Raw genomic sequence first — 18,521 nt, forward strand, 5'->3', positions numbered from 1 at the left:
TATTAGCACCCTATGAAACCTGATTGTTGCAATTTAGATGTTCAGTGGTTGAAGTAACAGTTGCAATTTCAATCCATCAGGGCCAGGGGAAATCCCTGAAACCCAAAGTCCAAGGGGTTCAACGGGTTCAGGTGGGAATGCCCAGGTACTTCTCCTCAGGAAGGAGTTTTACAGTGTCTCTTGCAACACTGTGCATCATTTGCAGTCCTCTGGTGGCAAGCCCAGCAAATAAGTCTGGAGGCAAAGACACAACCCACGTTTGTCATGCCAGCTTGCTCAAGCTGAGCCAGTTCTGCCTTAACAGAAGGGATAAATACCTTCAGGCCTAAGTGTGAATGTTCCTATATGTCTCAGGATGGGAGAGAATCTTCTACCTGAGCCAGCTGTGTAAGGGAGGAAATTGGCATGATAAAAACCAGCGTCCCAGCAACATTGCAGGATCTGCTTCTTGGAGGCGTTTTCCCTTATCTGGGGAGACCCCTTCTAGCTGGGGACTCAAACCCCAGCTTGCTGCTACACAAAGGTGGGTTTGTCATGGTCATCCTATGGTGATGGGTGCTCATCCCCTCTGCACCTGGGCAGACCAAGTTTCATAACCACATACCCAAAAACATTCCCCTTCCCCTGTGGTTGAAGGGCGCAAAAACAGCCAATTGGTTGCATCATTAACTTTTAATATTAGCCTCTCAGAAAAAGCAATGCAAAATCCAGTGTTTCATACTTACTCAAGCATGTACAGGAAGTTAATTCCTCACATTATATGTGCACAAATACAGCCTAGTTTATGCAAGACACTCATTTTCAGGGAGGAAAAAAAGCTGTTGACTAGTTACAAAGAATACATCACAGTCAAATACATTTAGGCCTTAAAATGATAGTCAAACCAAACCACAGCAAGTGTACATTATTATCCATATATAGAATAATCCCCTTGAGTGTGCAGTGGGTTTGTTTGGGGTTTTTTTGTTACTGTTTTTTGTTGCTTGTTTTAAAGTAACAGACATTTAAAAAAATAATGCTTTACAAAAATACTGATAATGGTTCACATTACTACAACCTCAATAATCTCCTCTTCTTTTAACATTTTCTATGATCTTAGCAGTATCCCCAGTGAGTAACCACGTGCTGCTCAGGCTCCTCTCGCATGAGATCCATTGACAATACACTGTGTCTCTGTTCATTTGCTGATATATTTCAAACCATTTACATCCGAAAGCTTCTGGTTCTGTGAAATGGTTGAAAAGGCTTTTTTAAGGCCCACATCAGTATTGGTGGTTTCTGTTTAGTTTTTTCAGGAAATAGCATCGCTTCGGTTTCAGGGCTAGGAAATCGTACTCTGTACACTTCAGGGTAAGATTTCTGAAACTAGAAAAGTACATGAATTCAAATTAAGAATTTGTTCAAACATGTACAATAAACTATTGAAGCTTGCATTTCTGGAACGGGGAAATTATATCTCTAAGGAACTTTCTACACTGCTATAAATAAAATTAGGCAGTATTTCTGGTTTGAGTTGATTCATCACAGCATACTTGTTCTAAATTATTTTAAATCTTGAAATCCCCATGTGTAGCCACTGTTTTCAATTTCAGTATTTCTCTAGAAGAATACATGTCTAAGACTTGATAAATCTTTTCAAATTAAAATTAGAAACTGTGGAGAAATGTTTATTTACTTGCTTGAGCTTCTTCTTTTTATCTTTCACAGATATTTCTTTATTCATTACAATTTCTTCCAACAAAGCTGCCAGTGGTTCTTGAGAGCCAGTTGCCCTTTGGTATTCAAATTCACCTGTAGTGATTTGGTGACAAAATGATGGAGGAGGAATTGTTGCATCACTATCAGCCCCAGCATATTTTATCTGAAGATACAGTAAAAAAAAAAAAAAAAAAAAAAAAAAAAAAGAATAGCTGTTTTCTGAAAACACTTGCATAAATTGGCTTAATCAATTGACCAAGACATTAAGTAGATGAAATACTGAATAGAGACCCTGAACTGTAATTTTTATCTCCAGCCCTAATTGAGTGAGTTCCAGTAAGTCAAAAAACATGACACATAGGAAGCCTGTTCAGCTCTTGAAATAAGTTTAAAGTTATTTTTCTAGTAGAAAATAGACAAAAGAACTAAAAATCATCTTTGAACAAAGACAAAATATGGAATCAGTAACAGAAAGATGAAAAAACTGAGCAAGTAAGGATGGTTTTAAAGTCGGAACATTATGAAAACACTTTATAATAATTCCATTTTCTTCACTACCACAAACATTGTTTGCCCATTCCATGGGAAGATAGTGCTGACAAACAGGAAAATATATTTTAAGAGTTCTTGTCTCTAAACAAATTCAATATTTGTTTAGTTCCATTTAAACACGCAGTTATGGTTGAATATCAGTAGTCAATTAATTAGCTCTCAAAAACTAACAGAGACAGAACAAAGCCTTTTAAGAACTGTTGATCTTCAGAGAACAAAGGATAAATTCCATCTAGAAACATAGAGACAAAAGAGGTTTTTTCACTAGACACTTACTTGGACTCTACGGAGATGTACAACATGATCCTCTATGGAAGACTTTAAAGCAGAAGGAACACTTAAGATCTCTTGATAATTATCCATGAGAAAAGATACTAGTTTAGCTGCAAGAAGTTCATCCAAGTCTATTTCATCCTTTGAGCAGAGAATACAACGGGAAAATGCCTGAACCATCTGAGGGAAAAAACCCACACCATTATAATGTATTTTTCTTTTTGGGAGTGAGGAGTAGAGAATCAGGCTACATTTAAAAAGTGATCTTTTAGAACAAATATTTTAACATCACAACACTTACTGTACTTCAAATATATGAATACTTTTTTAAAATGTATTATGTACAGTGACATTATGTTAGTGCACTGAGGATTGCTCCTTCCTCATACAGATAATCCACTTCTGACTTTAGATACAGAATGAATGAATTCCATTTTATTCTCAAGACTTTGTCAAATAGCCACTTCAGATAGCTATTTAAAGAGGCTATATGTATTCAGAGATTTTTTAAAATAACACGGAAATTTAATAGAAATTAGGCACCAGAGGGAAAACTTGAAACCACTATTCTGAAATCATCAAATCAAATTTCAGGTCCAATTAACTTCAGGTAGTCTTGTGCACAAGCACTCAGTTACAAGAGTTTCTGTTTGTGCAGCAGTCACTTGTAACATTAAAATCATAGAAGGTAATAAAGATTTCTGTCACGTACCATACATTACATTGCTGAATTAAAACTTAGTACAGAACACTCAGACTGTAAGGATTCACTTCTAAAATCAACATTTCAATTACAACAATAATTTTAATGAAACACCACTTACAGTTAATTAAATTATAACCTTGGCAGTAAAAACTTTAATTATTTTAATCAAATACTATTCAGAGTTCACTAAAAACTTAATTGCTGTGGAGTGCATTTAGATTTGTACATGCTGCTATAGGATTTTTACAGAATAGCTCTGCAGCTTAGTTTTCCATTGCACTTAATTTTCAAAGATTTTTAAATTAACCAAAATAAATACATGTTGTTAGGTAGTCAGAATAGTTAAGTTATGCCTAATAGCTTTGTAATAAGGTGTTGTTGCAAACATCAGTGTAGTGATATCACTACATAAGCTCCTACAGAAGAATTAGCAAGAACTGGAGCTTACCTTAAGAGACTTCTGTGTGTGGTGAAAAAATAACAACTACTGAAATAAACAGTTGGGCTGAATGGCTGAAATGGCTGAAAACAGGTCAATCAGGACATTCAGCTCCATATTTCTACCTATGACTGAAACAGGCAGTCTTTTTCATTCACACTGTCTGCAGAGAACACCAGAGACCTCATCTACTTTTCTTTTTTGGTTGATTTTGCTCATTTGTTTTTGACGGTTGCTTGTTTCTTTGTGGTTTTTTTTTTCTACTCAATAGTGAAATCAGTGGTAATGTAACTTGGAAAGTTAAGAAAACCTCTAAATTCTGAGCAAGTTTTTTGTGTGCTCACAAATTGCCATGAAATTGCACTTCATTCAAATCCAGATTAGCTTTCCAAATAGCTGGGACAGACAAACCAGTTCCTTAAGCAAGCAAACTGTATTTTGTTCATACTCTCCAATAAGAATCTTTAACCTGTGCTCCTCCAAAAGTCTGTCCAGACCTTCTACCTTACACTTACACATACCAAAGTTCTGGTCCTCACTGATTCAGAAAGACGTGGCAAATCCTGGTTTAGACTAATTCTTGCCATCATTCTCACCAACAGCTGTAGTCTTTTCCTATTTTCTGGTGGCAGTAGGAGACAAGATATCTGAAGAGCTTCTACAGCCTTGCTGGGTTTTTGCAGCAGTCCTGGTTTATATGAGATCAGAAGGTTGGGGAACATTTTTCAGTTATATATTTCCATAACATTTAACATAACATTTCAAAATCTAACTCCCAAAGTTCCTTTCTTACTCTCTCAAGATTGCCTTAGAACTCCAATCCCCAAGAAAGACTAGAAAGATATCACTAGAACTGGACTACTAGGATTTAGGTTTTTAGATTTTCTTCTGATGCACTGGAAGACACTGACAGTCATAACTAATAACTCTAAATATTAGAATACATGAAAAATTACAACATTTGTTTAATCCTTTGCTCTTTTATTACCTCAGCACTAAACGCAACTGAATGGTATGCACAGATATAGCAACCATGTTACATAAAATGTTAAGTCTGTGGCAACAATCAGAGGGAAAGAAAATGTGCTTATGCATCAGTGACAACTATGACAACACCAATGTGTGCCTCACACCTACAGACATTAAGCGTAACTCTGCTTATTCCTCCCCAGGAGAGGACTTGACATTTCTCCTTTTCTAAACTTTATAAGATTCCTGTTTACCCATTTCTGCAGCCATTTGAGGTAACCCTGCATGGTACTACAACACTCTGCTGCATAAGATACTCTTCCCCATTTTAGTTATTTGTATGCTCGTTTAGGGCACTGTGCCCATGTTTAGGATAGCATTTGCCACCACCATGGTCATTAACAAAGTGTTAACCATTACTGGCCACAGTACCAGCCCTGGGGTGCTTCCCACTGACTGACATCCAGCCAGACTTGGTGACACAGATCAGAACTCTCTGAACCCAGCAATTGAAGAGATTTCTGAGTTTACCTCACTACCCACCTATCTAGCCTGTACTTCCTCAGGTTGCCTAGAAGGATGAAATGGAATTCAAGTCTTGAAAGCATTACTGCTCTCAACATAAACACTGCTATCCCCTCATCCACCATTCTGGTCAACTCCATAGGGTAAAACATGGAAACTCTTTCTTATTGAAAAAAGAAGTGTGGAGTAGGTAAGGCATTCCAAGGAGAGGAGTAAAATGCTGAAGTTAATTTTCATAGTAAAGCTTTTTCTAATTACAAAGGAATATTTGGCAAGCATATTAATGCATATGTTTAGAAGAGTAAGGAATGATTCCATATTGACACTTCTCTTTTTTTTAAAGAGACCACAAAATTAATGTTTGACTTCTTGAAACATCACACAATTTTCATTGCTTCCACATACATACTGGCATGAAATCTTTCTTCTAATTTTACATTTGCAAAATACTGTGAAATGAAAGTAGTAAAACCTGAAAGATGTGAAAAAAATGAAAAAGCAAAACAGAAACAGAGTTTGAAAGCAGAAGAATAAGTTTTAAAGATATCAACAAGAGTTGTCTAAGAAAAAGAAGTCAGAAAATTGAATTTTATACAATATGAAGCAAGACTGACAGCTCACAAAGTATATATACTAAATTCCAGAAACAGAAGTGTCATTCTGGAGTAAATGTAATCAAATATTTTCCTATTTACTGTCTTTCAGTAAGCCATCTATAGGATCAGAATTGTCAATTTTAATATAGTGTGAACCCTGGAAAGTTCAAGTTCATAACTAAAACACTGCTTCTTTTAAACACTACATTAGTTAATGTCAATTCTAAATTAAAGCAACATAGTATTTCAATTCCCTTCAAATATCATCTTTCCAGGGTTAAAAACTGTGCTTAAAGCCCTAATCCTTTCTAATCAAGACTTCAGTCAAGCAATTTCTAAAAGCTTATGAGAGTTTTTAAGATGTTTAAGCACTTTATAAAAAAGAAAAATCTATTAAAATCCATCTGTTGGATGCTGAGCAATGAACAGAGGCCTTTAATATTATAAAGACAAGCAATGAAAGACTTTTGAACTAATGTGATTAAAAAGATACAAAAATAAAACTACTGTGTGATATGGAATAAATTTAAATATTAAACTGTTCTCTATGTAGAATGGAAAGGACTGGTCTTAAAGAATTCATCTGTGGTAGTATTTAAGGTAAAATAACTCCAGGAATAAGGTAAAATAACTCCAGGAACTTAACTCTGAAGAATGTTTTTTTCATTAGATTCCAAACTACTTACCTAACACACTAACAAAAATATCAAAAAAATGAAATGTGAGAAGAGGTTCTTTCATCTGGCTAAAGTAGTCCACTATAGTTTTGAAGACATCTCTTTCAAAGCCTGAGTACGTAGGCTGCTTCAGATCTGAACAGCTGGGCCCTACAAAGAACAAAAAAAAGAAACAAAATATAAAAGGAGGAAAAGAGAGAGAGAACATTGATTTTCAACCACTGCAAAGATCAGTGTTTTCTAATCCAGCCCTTTAAAATGGATCATTAGAGGGAAAAAAAAAAAAAACAAAAAAAAGATTGATTCTTCAAAATAAGTGAAATTTTATTGATCTACTACTTGACTCATCTATTCTCAATAGGTCTAGTGAAGATACAAAGTAGAGAAAAAACATTACTACAATAGTTAAACCTTTTTATAATTAATTTAAATAAGTTACACTGGAAGGAGAATACATGCTGATGGGTCTTTTCCAACTTTCTTCTAGAAAATCATCATAAACAGGATTTAATAAAGTGGTGAAGACATAGTTCAATTTCTTTTTTGGGGGGTGGGTTGTTTGTGGGATCTTTTTCCCCTTCTGAATTTACTTACAGTTTACTAGACATTTCATTGCAGATAATATCCAATGAGGTAGTTCCTCTGCACAGGGAAGAAACAGAAATTAAAATGACAAAAAAGAAAAAAACAAGAAAAATATTCAACTGTTAGACAAAAGCAAAGCAGAAAACAATTTAACATGTTCCTCCTGTGCAGTAAATCAAGTGACTCCAAAGGCAGGCTACATCTTAATGTAGGATCTAGCTTGAATTACATCTATACTTCAATACTTGCACTACTATCAGTTATATGCATTCTGCCCTTGCAGCTCAATCAGCAAAACAGTTTTTATCACAAATCTTTAACCTACTCTAAAAAAAATTCAGACTAAACCAGTTCCAGATACAGCCTTCCCCAGTGCTATACAATAAAGTGTTTACTTTGTACCAAAGATGACAAAAACTCATATATTCAGTTTTGCCATTTATGCAAGGAGAAAGTTAATATTTTGAGATGGCGTAACTGCCTAGTTAGGCCAGGCCAGTTAAGGCATATCTGTGCCTTTGAAATGAGCACAGATATGCTCTGAAGGCAGTTTTACTCATAACCAAACCAGGTTTCAATGTTATATTTAAATTTTTCTACAAATCTTATGAAAATCATGGTGGCAATAATACTGTGATATATCAGAGCAGTAAAGATGCTTTATTTTTTTCCCTGATGTGCAAAACAGTTTTAAACATGGCACTATCTTCAAAACTCAAAACTCTCTCAATGTACATCTTAGCTCTCTCACAATTTTTAATACTGAAAACTGAAAACTCTTTCAATGTACATTCGGGCTCTCTCAATGTATTTTTAATACATTTTTTTCTTTATGTAAACACTCCAGTTCAGGTAATTAAAAGGGTAGGGCCAAGAAAGTTACCTTGAAGTGATGAATATCCCTATATTTTTAAATGGTAAAAACTTGCTGCTGTCTTACATTCATTTTTCAACCCTACAAAAGCCAGAATTTGTTTAAGAAAGTAAATATAGAACAAACCCTGATTCTTTCTATTGGGATACCAGAGGAGAAAAATAGCATTTTAAAAACAATAGAATTATAAAAACTAGTCTTACAAAGTAGATGACAATATCAAAAAACAAGAAAATTTCTAAAATACTCACTTGATTTGTCCTCTAAAGTGACAATGCCTTGCTTATTGACATTATATACATTTTGAACTATATGTTTTGAATTCACAAGTTTTGTGTCTAACACTTCATCCAGAGAATCCAAACCCAACACCTTTTGTAATCTGCAAAAATACATAAACACATAGTTCATATCTTATCTGGAAAAGGCAAACCTGAAGTATTAGGATACAATTCAGAAAAAAAAAGACTTTCATTTCATAGAGAATATCTCCAGTTGGATGACAGCCATAAGGACCATTCAGCGCAACTCCTGCTTCCCACAGAACTGCCTAGATTTATAGAATATCCTAAACTGGAAGGTATCCACAAAGATCAACTCCTGGCTCTGCACAGCACAACCACAAAAATTATACCGCATGCCTGAGAGTACGGTCCAAAAACCTCTTGAACTCTTGTCAGGCTCAGGTGCTGTGACCACTTCCCTGGGGAGTCTCTTCCAGTGCCCAACCACGCCCTGGATGAGGACTCTTTTCCTAATATCCAATCTAAACCTCCCCTGACAACTTCAGGCCATTCCCTCAGTCCTGTCACTGGCCACCACAGAGAAGAGACCAGTGTATTCTCCTCCACTTCTTCAGTGTATTCTCTCCACAGATTGCGCCACAATGTCCTCTCAGCCTCTTCTCCAAGTTAAAGAAGCCAGGAGACCCAAACCACTCCTCATATCTTCCCTTCTAGACCCTTCACAATCTTCATAGCCCTAATAACGTTTTGTTTTAGTACCTAGAAAGCATTTAGTAATTTTAATACCTAAAACTATACCATATAACTGAAAGTGTTGCCAGCATGCTCCTTGAACTCTGTTAGGCTTGGTGCTGTGACCACTTCCCCAGGGAGGCAGTTCCAGTGCCCAGTCACCCTTTGAGTGAAGAACCTTTTCCTAATGTAGAGTCTGAACTTCCCCAGCTACTTGATTCTATCTCCTTGTGTCCTATCACTGGTCACCAGAGATCTTCCACATTACTCCCCACTGCCCTCTCCTGAAATTGTAGGCTGCAATGAGGGCACCCCCAAGCTTTCTCAAAGCTTTGGTGACTGTACAGCTCTTTGCTCAATCCAGATCTCACTGCACACTGCAGGCCCTGTCCACCAATGAAGGAGTCCAAAGTCCCTTCTAATCTAGTATCGTTGACAAACTTAATTCCATATCATTTAAAGAAACATGAAAGAGCACTGGCCCTAGAATGGAGCCCTGCAGAGCCCCACTGATGACTGCTCACCAGAGATAACCACATTTATTACAATCCTTTGTGCCTGACCCAAGAGCCAGCTGCTCACCCAACAATATTATGGGCACATCAAGCTGCATGCTGGACAGTTTATCTATAAGGATACTGTGAGAGACACTATTAAAAGCTTTGCTTAAATGCAAATAAACCACATCAACTGGCTTCCCTGAGTCAACTAGATGGGTGACCTTGTCACAAAAGAAAATTTAATTGGTTACTCAGTATTTTCCCCTTCTGAAACTGTGCTGGCTATGACCAATGACTGTGTGTCTCTCAAATATTTTATTATTAACTCCCAGAATAATTTTCCATAATTTTACAGGCACTGAAGTGATACTGACAGGCCTGTAATTAATGGGGTCTTTGCTCTTTGCTTTCTTAAAATTGAGAAAATTGTTACCAGCTTCCAGACAACAGAGGCCCCTCCAGAATCCCAAGATAAATGAAAAAAAAAAAAAAGGAGAGAGATCCTGCAATAACATCATCCAGTTCTTTCAGTACCCTGGGATGAATCCCATTGGGCTTCATAGCTTTAAGCACATCCAGCTGGAGCAGAAAATTTCAAACATATTCAGCATCAGCTGTGAGTCTCCCCATTCCCATAGTCATACTCTTCCAACAGAGCTGTGGGAGTCCCAGTGTCAATTATCAAACTCAAAGAGTCCAAGGACCTTCTGTCATGTGAACACTACTGCTCCCTGATCAAGCTGTCAAGAGTTTCAGCATCCTTCCACACAATCTGCTGTGCCAACCCTGTTTGCCCAACCTTGTTATTTGATTGTTAGAGCTCTATAGGGACCTTTAGGTCCTAATATGTGAAGGAGGGGCTTGGCGACCACTGCCCCTGCTCTCACTTGTCCAGGTCCTATCAGCTTCTGCCATGTGATCTCCCGGCTACCAGAGGGTCTCTCCACTCCCCCAAAGTTTCCTTGGTTCAGGAAACCCAGGAACACGCACGCACTAAAGCCCTCTGCTGCCCATCATGCTGTCACCAAAACCGCTTCACCTCAGCACCGAGTGCATTACGTGCAGATAACATACTAGGTTTACACTAAAGTTATCACTAGTAAGACCTCAACTATGCTGTCATATCAACTAGTGTATATTTTTTCCTCAGCAGAAATAGTCCAAAGCAATAGCTTTAACTTTGCATAGGAGATTCCATTTGAATATAGTAAATGAATCTCTAAGCTGAATCTCAAAGCTTTAGCACTCAATTAGCTATGCCATTTATCTCATACAAAGTATTGTACTTCCCATTGAAAGGTTCCAGAGCACTTCTACATAAGTGCTTTTATTTCCTAGCAACAAGAAAAAGAGACCGAGAAAAAAAATAATTAAACAAGACAAAGCCCACACAACAAAGAATTGTGTAACACAACATGCAGATGTCAAAAGGTACTAAGCACAGTAAAGGTTTTTTTGCAGACTTTATTTGCTGAATTTGTTAGCCAAATAAGAAATGGTAGAGTTAGTCTAGACACTGTGGCTTTGAAGGCAACGATGAAAAGTGAGTGGGTGAAATTACAAGTGTTACCAGAGAAGATAGACAAGACTATTACCTACTACACGCTTTTACTATAACAGCAAATGACTCATAAGTATACTCACCGTGACAAAGTCATGGATTTCCATATCTCTTCTATATTTGTTTGTGTTAGCTCTCTGTGGAACACAAGTTTGCATGCCGGTACTTCCCCGATAGCTATGCTGTGTCGCTTGTACCACATCTCAGAGTTCTGAAATCAGAAAAAACTCTCCTCATTAACTGGTGGCTTTTCAAGTGTTAAGCAGTATAAACATTTATAGTACAGAATTGCATGTGTTCTTAAATTCCAGTGAAGTCTTCAGGATGCATGGTAAGTATTTGCATTTAAGAGAAATGAAACATTTTCTCAATCTTACACACACATCTTTCCTCAATTCCATAACTTGTCCAAAGCTGAAAAATTATGTGTGTCAGAATAGCCATTAAAGTTCAGGAGTCAATGGCCTTTAATCCTATCTTCAGATCCTATTCATGATTAAAATCAGTTCATCTGCCATTTTAAGATTAAACATCTGTTTATGAAAAAGGTACTGGAGAATGATGAGATACCAAAGAATTAGGAAAAAAAAATCTTGTTCAGCATATACTAAAATAACTAAACATTAAGTTCAATAACAGGTTCTATACATAAAGAAAGTAAAAGCAAATCACTACATCCAAAAGCACCGATCAGATCTAGTCCACCATTATAAAAGTGCAAAGTAAAGCTGAGAATGCAGAAGACCACTATCCTTTATGCAACCTTCATATCCAAGCTTGATTCTTGAACATTGTCATCAAGGTATCAATAGGTGGACATACATTGCAGCTTGTATCAGCAGCATCCTTGTCAAGGGAGAACTCCTAATCATTCCAGTTCTTTGATTTACACTACAGACCAGTGCTAAGGCACATTAAAAGTATTCCTTATAACCAAACCACAAAATGCATTCCAGGAATGCACTTAAATACTCCAGGCACTAATTGTCTGTCATTCCATTGCAGACTAGACTAGAGCTAGTTGGAAGCAAATAGCACCCTCTGAAATTAAGGGTCTGGTCTTTCACATCAGCATTTTATGAAACAGTCCCATGCTCATCAATCTATACACAGCCACTAAGTGCTTGGTTTGATGCTGAAGCAATTCAAGGTACCACCATTTTGAGCTGTCTACTTCAGCATTCCAGTGGAAGCTAGACTTAATTATAAAAGGGGCAGCAGAAAGACGCTTATAGTTTGCCTCACTTACAGTCCACTGTATTAATCCAAACTGCCAATGGAAGAGATTTTGAGCTATGCCAAACTCTATGTTGTTGCATCTGAGTCAGATGCAGATTTTTGCTAATTCTTATCAGGCCAGGATGCTTGGATGAAAATTTAGAGCACAGTTGGAGGCTGTAATATATTACACCTTCAACAGATCCTCGCTGATTAACTAAAATACGCCATTCTCTTTTCCTGTCTTTGGCACCATCTTTTCTTAACCTACTAATGAAGCTCTAGGGACCATGTCTTTCCTCTTCAGAAGTTTGCTGTACATTAAGAGTACACTTGATTTGCACACAGTTGGATTGTAAATATTGAATAACTATTCATTCAGAACATTTAGAAGTCCAGCAAAATGGTAGGAGCTACTTTTCCAAATAGACTATGGTTATCAAGAAATCTCAGGCCAGAGTCCTGCTCTGAAGGACAGTAGTAAGAATGCAAAAATCATCCAAGAATTCCTGAGTTCACAAATTATGAGAATGCACACATATAAGATACACTGAAGGAAGAGCTTAGAATATACTAAACTCCAGAAGCCTAGTCTTTTACTGTGTCAAGGTGAATTTTGGTTTACTAATAAAAGCAAGTTTTTTCAACAACTTCACAAAGGCTGGATCAATCCAGATAAGTATGAGGCAGGATGATTTTCCAAGGTTACAAAGGATAACTGAAAAATCAGGACCACTTCTCCTTAGCCAGAACATATTCCTTATAAAAAAGGAAACTGAGTCAATAACAGCCTTATAGCAACTAGGAAGGTTGTAATGACTATATGTATTCTGATATCTGAAGTGTCCAAATAAGAGTTACAGTGAGACTGTTTTGTCTGGTAATATAATAAATGCCCAATTGGAATTTGAGCAAACTGGAATGAAATATGGGAAAATACACCCATGTGGAACTCAGGTTCCTCAGGGCATTGCAATGTGTAGCACAAAGAACACAAAAATATTACTTCTCCAGCAAATTGTAATAAAAATTCAACTTCATAAAAGTTTAGAACAAAAGTATTTAGCATTTAATTCTATAGACACAGCATAGAGGTAATCAGTTCCGTTTTGCTTTCCAAATATGACTTTGTCCAGGGAAATAAAACTGGGTGCCTTACCATTGCGATGGATTTCACTGGGATGTGTTCTTGAGAAGGGCCAGCCCTTGATTCATTCCAGTCTGGAAATTTAATTACTTCCTTTCCACATGAAGGTTTCTTTGGATATGACTTCAGTGGTGAGGAAGGAGGAAATCTACAATTAGAGAACATTTTTAAAGTGTCTGAATGCCAATCTAATCCCTATTTACCAATGCAAAATTGTAGTCAGCCTTCACATGCAAAAATACAACAAATGCTTTGGACATTCACAGCCCAACATAGATCGCTGTAGACTGGCGTTGTATGATATGTAAAACATCGTGGAGTGTCTTGTTTGCCCTCCAGCTGCTGCTCCAGAACAGTTCAGGTCCTTTGTACCTCCCACAACAGAGCTGAGCCTTGGGTGAATGTCTGATATCCCAGTGTGTCTCATATAGCACTACCTGTCTTTGCATAGACAATGACATAGGTCTTCACTAGAGGATGTTGATTCTGCTGAAAAAGCCATGTGAATGTTTTCCGCCACGTCAAGCGCTTTGTTAGCATGCATTTCCTAAAGCAAAGCTACATAGCTAAGTCACATGACTAACACTCAGATTTAGTTAGAGTGCATGCAAGTGTCCACAGTTTTGCCCACATTACCAGGTTCTTCTGCGTTTACATTCTTTCTGTGTGAAGATCATATCCTGCAGTTCTTTTCTGGATCATATCCTGCAGTTCTTTTTTCCAGCTGGTTTTGCAGGTAACTATTTGACTTCTTAAGGCATTTCAAGAAGTGCCTTGAAGAAATTAGCAGAAATAAGCCCTAAACCAGCCCTTGCAGAAAAAAAGGAAAACAAACTATCCAGCTTGACCAGCATCAAATTATTGCGAAACTTAGGTCAGAGCATGTACAAAGGAACTAATGACAGCATATCAGAAAGACAAATCAGTTCGATGGAAACACCTCTTCAGACCTCTTTCACATGCAGGTTTTAGATGCTGAGATTCCTGATGCTTTAAGGAACTGCTTAAGCCTCATTAACTCTTTTAAAATGTCCGTGACTTTGCAACAAGAGCTTGTACACTGGTGGAGAGCATGCATATGTATCCTACCAGAAAGAATGCTTGAGAAATCCTCAAGTTTCTCCAAAATGTCACCCCATCCTCTAAAGGCATTTCAAACATTATTTAATAAGTTTTTCATTAACATTTCTTCTGCAGTTTGGTTAGTCCAGTACTGTTACGCTGAATGGTTAAACACATTGATTGTTTTGACCACACACAGAGCATATTCCACAGTGCCGTTCAACAGCACATCTGCAACACTTCCTCAGAACCAGCAGCAAGCACTTCACTCTAATCCTGCAAGATTTACTCTTGTTTTTTAATGGTAAGCCAGACTACATGGCAGATGTTCAGCTGTTGAGTGTTCTCAACCATTTTTCAGCTATTCATTACTTCTTAAGAGTTAAATGTTAAAATAAACCATACCCACATATTGACAGCCTTTTTCCTCTGCCTTACACTATTCTGAGTACTTTTCTGTTTCTCCTCCAGTTCTTCACGATTTTTAGCTTTGTGTCATTTGCTGGCCTGATTTGCAACCAATCAGTAAAAGAGTAAGTTCTTACAGGCAGAAAAAGGAGGTGCATTCCCCTTTCTCAGGTAACATTACAGCAAGATCTAGATGGAGAAGGATTAATGTCACTCAAAGCAAAGGAGTGAGAAACACCCCAAGGCTGACACATCAAGATCAGAATTGGTTATAGCCAGCAACACTAGTTTGTGGAGTTTATAAAAAGAAGAACTAGAGATAGATACCTGTTTGTGTCCCGAACAAAGGATACAGAACAAGGACAACTAACAGTGATGTCCATGGTATAAAAATATTACTGCTGAATTCCCAAAAGATTGCTATCATTGCAAGAGTGCTAACCCTTTTGCTTTTGATAAAATGGCTTAGATTCAAAAAAAAAGTATAAAGTGTGACATCTTCCAAAACTGTAACTTCTCATTCATTATTGTAGACCCAGCTGAGCCAGTAAGTCAGGACACACTGATAAGTCTTTGCTATTCTTAGAAGTCACATTAGATCTCATCTTCACATTTAATACTTGCCAAATATTCTCATGCAATCCAACTTTCGGCAATATTGCTTTTGCATACTCTATGGACAAACAAGAGCAGACAGCTACACTTACATGTGAAGTAAATGAGTGACACAACTGAGTACCACAAAGTGCCGTTTACAGCATGTTAACACATAAATTTATACAGAAGGTATGAAGCATGTAAGTATTTCCAAAGTAAGCACCGTCAGTAGAATTGGCTCGTACCACTACCTCCATCAGCGCTGAGGAGAAAAAACCATGTATTTTACATGTAGCATAAGGATAACCCACCAGAGGGAGCTGCCAGGACATTTAATACATGATGAAAACAGGCTGGAAAACCAGCGATTAGCTACTTAAATAAGAGAGAAACATGTTTTGATACTTAAAGCCGCAAGTTACGTGTATAGCTTATTTATGCACCAAGCCCAGTGAGGAAAAAGCCAGCTCCAGTTCAAGATGCATGAAAGGTATGCATGTTTAACTGAAAAAAGTTCAGTTACTGACTTAGTTATTTTTTCAGTGGGAGGGGGAGAAAGAACATCACAACAAAATATATAACAAGAGTTCTGTTTTACAATAGCGGATCAGTAGGCAGAGCACGCAGAAAATTAGAAGAACAGAAATATTTCACCCAGCCAACTTGCACAGCCTGCAGCTCAGTAAAGTCATGACTGAAAATACAAATAAATAAAAGAACAAAATAATTTGAATACATACTCATGCTAATGCAAAATAAACAAAAAACCCCACAGCCACACAAACACAGAAAAACCAACCAAAGAAATATAGAATAACACTAGCAGTTATCAAACCCTATATTAAATCTTTTGACAAGAATTAATGCCCAGAAATAAAAAGATCAATAGAGCAAAATGTAAAATTGACTTAATATATATCAAGTGGGAATTCAGTACTATCTCTTTCCCCAAAGAGAATATTAAGAAATCATTACTTAAAAATGAATATGTTAAATTGGAATATATAATAATAGCTATAATAAGTAGAAGAATAAACTTATTGCTAGCCTATTTTCCCTAATGTTTTGCATGATGAGAACTCCCATTTCCTTAAAAGAAGGCTCAAAATGATAAAAGTTACAAATCTAGACTTGAAGTAATGGTCATCTTTATAATACTTCTGCACCAAACAGGACACTACAGATGGTACAAATTCAGAACCTGCAACTTCTGTCCAGTCAAACCTTAACTGAGGTCACAAGAGGTCAAAGAATCCAGGTCAGTAATGCTAAGCTTTTATTACAAAGACGTTTCTTCTCCTCTGTTAACAAGCCATCAGCTGAGATGCTCAACAGGATAAGTAAGCAACCATCCTTGAGGATAAGCAAATAAAGCTTTGTCCCTTGTCCATCTACAAACCAAGGAGCATAAAAAAAATGTTACATCATAAACATCTTAGATTCAGAAGGCCTTTCTCTTCTCTCAGAAGTAGTGGAGACAGCAACCAAAATAGTCAGGGGGTTGGGGCGAAGAAAGACAATTGGATCAGTGGCATTCTCACTTCCACCTATGTGTCTCAATATGTACTCTTCCAGCACCAACAACCTGAGGTCTGCCATCAGCAATGAGAACTCAATACTATGTGAAAGCTGCAAAAGCTTTTGCTGATATTCAACTGAATAGAAGTGACCTTCAAAAATATTTCAAAACAGACAAGAAAACTGAAGTCAAACATTAAGTCATGGCAGCTACCCGTTACTAAGAAAATTAAAGCCTTTAAAAGGAAAAGGGGAAAACACGTCAACACTTTTCAGGGGCATTCTACAAAAATACTTTAAGACGTGAGCAAGAGTTATTATACCCTGTTTCCAAAACAACAATTTTTTTCTTTTATCACCGTATACAGGCTTACCGATATAAATGGCCATCGTCTTCAAAGTCCTCTTTGCCCCATCTTCCTTTAATATCTTCGATTACATGATTTTTCAGGAATTTTTTAAGCAGCTTAACCGTTTGATCGCGAGTCACTTCTGGGCCAAAGTTTTGGTTAGAGCCAAGTAGCTCATGCAAACATTCCACTGCCTCCGAGGCTTTGAAGCAACGCTCGTAGCTTTTGAAACGACAGCGATGCTTCCGTAAGGGCATCCCAGCACGGAAGAGCTCGATTATCTCGTTCCACTGGGAAAGAACAAAGCAAATCGTTACGGGAGCTCTTATCCCAGGTTTTCCTGCAGCCAGAACGAACGCAGCCAGCTCTGTAAGCAGAACTATACCCTTTTTTTACCGTCTGCGTTCACAAGAACACCGAAACCTAAGCCCAGGATTTAAACTCTCGAGACCCGAGAACAAACACCAGGTTTAGGAGGCTGAAATATTTAGAGTCCCATACTACCTGCGGACCTACGGATAAGGCTCTAGCCTCCCTTAGGTTTTATCGGGACAAAAGGCTCAACCTGCCGCTCCGCCCGGCCGGGCTCTGCCCCGCGCCAGCCCCGGGCTCCCCCACCCCGCAGAGACGCGGCCCAGGAGCACCGGCCGGCACCAGGATGCCCGAGGGCAAGTGGGCGCGGGAGGGCGGCGGTGTGCGGGATGATGGCGGGGCACTCACCAGGCGGGTGGCGCGGTACGGCCCGGGCCCCACCAGCCGCGGCTCCATGGGCACGGCCGCGCCAGCCCCGCGCCGCGTTCGAATCCGGCCGGGCGCCGCCGCCTGCGCCCATTGGGTGGCGGGCGCGGCACGTGACAGGCCCGCGCCGTGCTTGATTGGCGGGGCGGGGGCGGGGCGGGAGCGCGGGCCGGGAGCCGAGCGCGGGGGGGCGCTGTTGGGGCGCCGCCCGCCCCGTCACGGGCCGCGGGCCTCAGCGGCGGCGTGGGCGGGTGTGCCGCGGTGCTCGGCAGTAGGACGGGTGACAACGGCCAGAAAACTGATGCACTGGAAGTTCCTCATGAACATGAGGAGGAACTTCTTTGCTGTGCGGGCACTGTGTAATGGAAAAGATGTCCCAGAGACGTTCTGGAGCCTCCCTCAAGGAGAGATTCCAGAACCATCTGGACTCAATCAATCCTGTGCCAGTCCTGTGCTCTGGGATGGCAGTGCTCGACTAGGACCAGGTGACCTGCTGTAGTCCCCTCGACCCTGACCTATTGGGCGATTCTGTGTGTGGCAGCAAGTTAAAC

The 18,521-nt window shown here is 38.6% G+C and overlaps 1 protein-coding gene across 2 annotated transcripts; it reads right to left on the minus strand.

Moving 5' to 3' along the window:
• Nucleotides 1-291: 291 nt before the first annotated feature.
• On the minus strand, nt 292-18,057 carry DEPDC1B (DEP domain containing 1B). 2 transcript variants are annotated; one of them, XM_038123339.1, is made up of 11 exons: nt 17,953-18,057; nt 17,257-17,522; nt 13,310-13,445; nt 11,016-11,143; nt 8,146-8,276; nt 7,030-7,077; nt 6,445-6,585; nt 4,190-4,356; nt 2,527-2,703; nt 1,676-1,861; nt 292-1,225 (listed from the first exon to the last, which is right to left on the minus strand). In XM_038123339.1, exons 1-11 carry the CDS (start codon nt 17,998-18,000, stop codon nt 1,178-1,180), a joined length of 1,476 nt encoding a protein of 491 aa, XP_037979267.1. In that variant the 5' UTR covers nt 18,001-18,057; the 3' UTR covers nt 292-1,177. The 2 variants fall into 2 exon arrangements, with proteins under 2 accessions (XP_037979267.1, XP_037979266.1); XM_038123338.1 differs by having other exon boundaries at nt 292-1,365.
• Nucleotides 18,058-18,521: the final 464 nt, after the last annotated feature.

The sequence above is a fragment of the Motacilla alba genome, chromosome Z (genome assembly GCF_015832195.1).
Source record: "Motacilla alba alba isolate MOTALB_02 chromosome Z, Motacilla_alba_V1.0_pri, whole genome shotgun sequence".
Taxonomy (NCBI): domain Eukaryota; kingdom Metazoa; phylum Chordata; class Aves; order Passeriformes; family Motacillidae; genus Motacilla; species Motacilla alba.

What these genes read in the sequence shown, in the direction of transcription:
- DEPDC1B (XM_038123338.1), bottom strand. Translation starts at nt 18,000, where the DNA reads ATGGAGCCGCGGCTGGTGGGGCCCGGGCCGTACCGCGCCACCCGCCTG. An exon ending in CGTACCGCGCCACCCGCCTG is followed by an intron (nt 17,523 to 17,952) that starts GTGAGTGCCCCG and finishes GTTCTTTCCCAG; the next exon opens with TGGAACGAGATAATCGAGCT. An exon ending in AAAAGAAGAAGCTCAAGCAA is followed by an intron (nt 1,366 to 1,675) that starts GTAAATAAACAT and finishes GTACTTTTCTAG; the next exon opens with TTTCAGAAATCTTACCCTGA.